Source organism: Lethenteron reissneri, chromosome 66 (genome assembly GCF_015708825.2).
Source record: "Lethenteron reissneri isolate LAM-NWPU_2019-01 chromosome 66, ASM1570882v1, whole genome shotgun sequence".
NCBI classification, from domain to species: domain Eukaryota; kingdom Metazoa; phylum Chordata; class Hyperoartia; order Petromyzontiformes; family Petromyzontidae; genus Lethenteron; species Lethenteron reissneri.
In genome coordinates this window covers 7038465-7044464 of record NC_083844.1, presented here as the reverse complement: position 1 = coordinate 7044464, position 6000 = coordinate 7038465, and the positions used below count along the sequence as shown (strand labels likewise).

Here is a 6000-nt window from a genome sequence, read left to right as displayed (position 1 = left end):
ACGCGCGTTAGCGTGTGTGGCGCAGCACTGGGCAAAAACGTCACGGTTGGGGATGCGGCAATCGGCGTGCCGTCGTCAAGCAAATCGGCAAAGGCAAGCGGCAAGCACACCGCGGAGAAGTCGCCGGTCGGTCGTCGTTTCCGGCATCTCTCGGTTTGTTGGCCCACTTAGGGGGTGGACGCGGCGGGTTTCGGTGTATATCACGGGGGTCACCGCGGCGTGGCGAAGGAAGGTGGCGGGCGGGCGGGGGGGCGGTAAGGAGGAACGGAGGGGTGAGTGGGGGGCGGGGGCGGTGTGGGGGTGTCGTCGTCGTTGTCGTCGGTTGTTGTCGTTGCGGGCCGGCGTTCATTGGCAGAACTCGCAGTTGCACTCGCGGATGTACTTGTAGGAGTACTCCAGGACGGTGCCGTTGGTGCACCGCAGCGGAACGGACCGCTGCTCTGTCACCGTCTCCTGGCAACACTTGCACTCGTGGGCGATGCCGCCCGTATGGTAGTTCAGCCTGTGGGCAAAGCAAAACCGGGGGGGGGGGGTGGGGGGCAGGGGGGGACACGGCTCAGAAGCAGTCGTGGGTCGCCGCCCCGCGCGCAGACAGCGCTTGGCCACAGATGGACCGCAAATGGCCGATCACTTGAAGGAGTCGTGATAGAGATTAGTCCGCACACGGGTAGAAGGTGGAAAGATGGAACAGATGGAGATTAGTCCGCACACACTGGTAGAAGGGAGTGAGATGGAACAGATGGAGATTAGTCCTCACACGGGTAGAAGGGGGTGAGATGGAACAGATGGAGATTAGTCCTCACACGGGTAGAAGGGGGTGAGATGGAACAGATGGAGATTAGTCCACACACGGGTAGAAGGGGGTGAGATGGAACAGATGGAGATTAGTCCTCACACGGGTAGAAGGGGGTGAGATGGAACAGATGGAGATTAGTCCGCACACGCTGGTAGAAGGGAGTGAGATGGAACAGATGGAGATTAGTCCACACACGGGTAGAAGGGAGTGAGATGGAACAGATGGAGATTAGTCCGCACACGCTGGTAGAAGCGAGTGAGATGGAACAGATGGAGATTAGTCCGCACACGCTGGTAGAAGGAAGTGAGATGAAACAGATGGAGATTAGTCCACACACTCTGCTGCTGTGCCGCCTTCGAGCTGACAGAACCAGCGGGTAACACCACCACCATCACCACCACCATCACCACCACCACCACCACACCACCACCACCACCACACCACCACCCGACCATCATCACCACCACCATCACCATCATCACCACCACCACCACCACACCACGACCATCACCACCACCAACACCATCACCACCACACATCACCACCCACACCCATCACCATCACACACCACCATCACCACCATCATCACCATCACCACCACACCATCATCACCACCATCATCATTACCACTACCACCATCACCATCACCACGACCATCACCACCATCATCACCACCACATCACCACCACCACCATCACCATCACCACGACCATCACCACCACCATCACCACGACCATCACACATCACCACCACCATCATCACCACCATCATCATCACCACCATCACCATCATCACCACGACCATCACCAACACCATCATCACCACCACCATCACCACCACCACCATCACCATCACCACGACCATCACCACCACCATCACCACGACCATCACCACATCACACCACCATCATCACCACCATCATCATCACCACCATCACCATCATCACCACGACCATCACCACCACCATCATCACCACCACCATCACCACCACCACCATCACCATCACCACGACCATCACCACCACCATCACCACGACCATCACCACATCACTACCACCATCACCCACCACCATCAACATCATCATCATCATCACCACCATCACCACCATCATCATCATCACCACCATCACCACGACCATCACCACCACCACCATTACCACGACCATCACCACCATCATCACCACCACCATCACCACCACCATCACCACCACATCATCATCATCACCATCATCATCACCATCATCATCACCATCATCATCACCACCATCACCACCATCATCACCATCATCACCACCACCATCATCACCACCACCATCATCACCACCACCATCACCATCACCACCACCACAATCACCATCACCACGACCATCACCACCACCACCACCATCACCACCATCACCACCACCACCCATCAACATCACCACTATCATTGGCTTACCGGGAAAGGGAGAGGCACATTCCGCTGCAGTGGCTCAGGGAGATGTCGTCGGACACGCAGCTATCCACCTGGATCTTCTCCAAGGACGTCAGCACCTCGCACTTGGTGATGGACGCATCCGGGTCTTTCTCACCTGCGCGGCACGAGTAGCAACATCATCATCATCATCAGCAGCAGCAGCAGCAGGATCATCATCATCATCAGCAGCAGCAGCAACATTAGCAGCAGCAGCAGAAGTAGGAGCAGCATCATCGTCAGCAGCAGAATCATCATCATCATCAGCAGCAGCAGCAGGATCATCAGCAGCAGAATCCTCATCATCATCAGCAGCAGAATCATCATCAGCAGCAGCAGCAGAATCATCATCAGCAGCAGAATTATTATCAGCAGCAGAATCATCATCATCAGCAGCAGCATCATCAACAGCAGCAGAATCATCATCATCAGCAGCAGAATCATCATCATCAGCAGCAGAATCATCATCAGCAGCAGAATCAGAATCCGCAGGATCATCATCACACAGCAAAATCAATAGCAGCAGAATCCTCATCATCATCATCATCAGCAGCAGAATCATCATCATCATCAGCAGCATCATCATCCGCGTCATCATCATCGGCCCCGTCTGCCGATTAAATCTCAACGCATCGTTTCTCCCGGAGCAGGAATCCGATGAGCTGCCAGGGGTTAGCGACGTTTGCGACGACAAACGCCGATGGCCAAGAGGGTGAGCAAAGTCACTAAACATATAAACGTATATATATAAAAGAGTGCGTGTGTGTGTGTGTGTCTACATGAGTCTTGCAATCGTAGGGCAAAATATCTCATTTATATTTGTTTTGTGTAGTGTAGTGTATAGTGTAGTGTATAGTGTAGTGTATAGTGTAGTGTGTAGTGTAGTGTATAGTGTAGTGTATATAGTAGTGTACAGTGTAGTGTTCATATATAGTAGTGTATGGTGTAGTGTATATAGTAGTATATAGTGTAGTGTATAGTGTAGTGTATAGTGTAGTGTATATAGTAGTGTGTAGTGTAGTGTGCATATATAGTAGTGTATAGTGTAGTGTATATAGTAGTGTATAGTGTAGTGTATATAGTAGTGTATAGTGTAGTGGGACACCCTGTATGCATGCAAAGTACAAAAACTCACATGACAGAGGACAGCATCCAAAGTCATCGTAGATGGGGTCCGACTGGTAGGAAGACAAAGCCAACAGCACAAATCGCACACAGAACAAACAGTTTGACTTTAGAAGCTAACCACCCCCCCTGCCTTTCCTGCAGAGGTCACAATCGGGTACCCGATACCCGTACCCGGCCGGGTATCGGGTAGGGTACCCGTTTGCGACCCTGGTGCGGCCGGGTACGGGTACGGGTAAGGAATCAAAACCCGTTTGCGACCTCTGCTTTCCTGATGAGGACTGCTTGCATTGCGATCGCAATTTCGTGTTTTGTTTGTTATTTTCTTTGAAGCTATCGACGTGACTTTACTGAAAGACCCCAAGAATGTGAATTCCCGTGGTGAACGAAAGCTCGCCGTCGCCTGATGAAGCTGGTTGTAAATGTCGTGGCTTGGCTCTCCAACACACCGGTGTGCTGTACTAGTATACTACACTATACACTACACTATACACTACACTACAATACACTACCATACACTATACACTACTATACACTACACTATACACTACACTATACATTACACTACTAAACATTATCCATACACTATACACTACTATACACTACACTATACACTACACTACTATACACTACCATACACTATACACTACTATACACTACACTATACACTACACTACTATACACTACCATACACTATACACTACTATACACTACACTATACACTACACTATACACTACACTACTATACACTACCATACACTATACACTACACTACACACTACTACTATACACTCCACTATACACTACACTATACACTACCATGCACTATACACTACACTATACACTACACTATACACTACTATACACTACACTATACACTAGTATTGTACTAGTGACGAATTCGCCACGTTCTGTTGACGTGACAACCCTTACTCGTTGGCCATGTCGGGTCGCGGTGGGTTTTAACGACACATTTATATATTTACGCTAACCCCCAAAACACCTCTTATCATGGACGAAAGCTTCAAGTCGAGATTTTACGCGCGAGGCGTTCCTCCCCGAACGCTAGGCCTCGGCAGGGTAAGGTAAAAGTGTAAAAACAACGAGCCTACCTTTACCCTACCTTTAACCTTACCACAATACAATCACTCTACCCTACCTTTACCCTTTAGCAGGGTAAGTTAAAAGTGTAAAAACAACGAGCCTACATTTACCCTACCTTTTACCTTACCACAATACAATCACTCTACCCTACATTTTACCCTTTAGCAGGTAAGGTAAAAGTGTAAAAAGCAACGAGCCTACATTTACCCTAACTTTTACCTTACCACAATACAATCACTCTACCCTACATTTTACCCTTTAGCAGGTAAGGTAAAAGTGTAAAAAGCAACGAGCCTACATTTACCCTAACTTTTACCTTACCACAATACAATCACTCTACCCTACATTTTACCCTTTAGCAGGTAAGGTAAAAGTGTAAAAAGCAACGAGCCTACATTTACCCTAACTTTTACCTTACCACAATACAATCACTCTACCCTACATTTTACCCTTTAGCAGGTAAGGTAAAAGTGTAAAAAGCAACGAGCCTACATTTACCCTACTATTTACCTTACCACAATACAATCACTCTACCCTACATTTTACCCTTTAGCAGGTAAGGTAAAAGTGTAAAAAGCAACGAGCCTACATTTACCCTAACTTTTACCTTACCACAATACAATCACTCTACCCTACATTTTACCCTTTAGCAGGTAAGGTAAAAGTGTAAAAACAACGAGCCTAACTTTACCCTAACTTTTACCTTACCACAATACAATCACTCTACCCTACATTTTACCCTTTAGCAGGTAAGGTAAAAGTGTAAAAACAACGAGACTACTTTTTACCCTACCCTTTACCCTTACCCCTTGGCATGTCGACACCTTTACCTTTACCCGGTAAAAATGGTACAATTACCATACCTTGCCGAGGCCTACCGAACGTACCTTGCACTTGCTGAAGTCGAATGGCGCGCAGGTGATCATCTTCTCGACGATGGCGGCCGAGCCGCTGACGGCGGTGCAGGAGAAACGAAGGCACATGTCGTTGTTGTCTGTCCACGTGTCGCCGACCTGCGCGCAAACGCCGGCATTCACGGCAGCGGTTGGTTGGTTTGCACGTGCGGAACGCGTCCATTTACCGGAATTCCTCCGTTGATATGCTGTTGATATGCAAATTCCTTTGTCAAGGCGCTCTTCCCCCCCCCCCCTAACCCAGCTTAAAAAATTACGCTGCCAAGCTTGGGCGGTGTTCATTCAGCGCTGTCTTTCCGACAGACCTGTTCTTCACCTGAGGACGGGCTGCTTGCGTTGTGGCCGAAACGTCGTGAGAATTGTATTATTTTATTATGTTTTATTTTTATTATTTTATTATTTCCCTTCTACGTGACTTTACCGAAAGAACCAAGAAGATGAATCCCTGCAGTCACGAAAGCTTTAAATCGTGCGTACTCATGCGCGTAAGGCGACCGTGGCTGAGCCAGTGCAGGACAACAAAATAATACATGACAACAACAGCAACAAGCAGCAGTTCTCAATGTAGTATAGTGGTGTGGGAAATAGTGTGTAGTAGTGTAGTGTTTA

The 6000-nt window shown here is 48.7% G+C and overlaps 1 protein-coding gene across 1 annotated transcript in view; it reads right to left on the bottom strand.

The window, feature by feature from the left end:
• Positions 1–328: 328 nt before the first annotated feature.
• LOC133359932 (mucin-5AC-like) overlaps positions 329–6000 on the bottom strand; it is a 73293-nt gene continuing 67621 nt past the window's right edge. The window contains 4 exon segments of the mRNA XM_061578494.1: positions 329–502; positions 2234–2366; positions 3384–3426; positions 5365–5490. Coding sequence (XP_061434478.1) covers positions 346–502; positions 2234–2366; positions 3384–3426; positions 5365–5490 — 459 coding nt within the window. The 3' untranslated portion in view covers positions 329–345.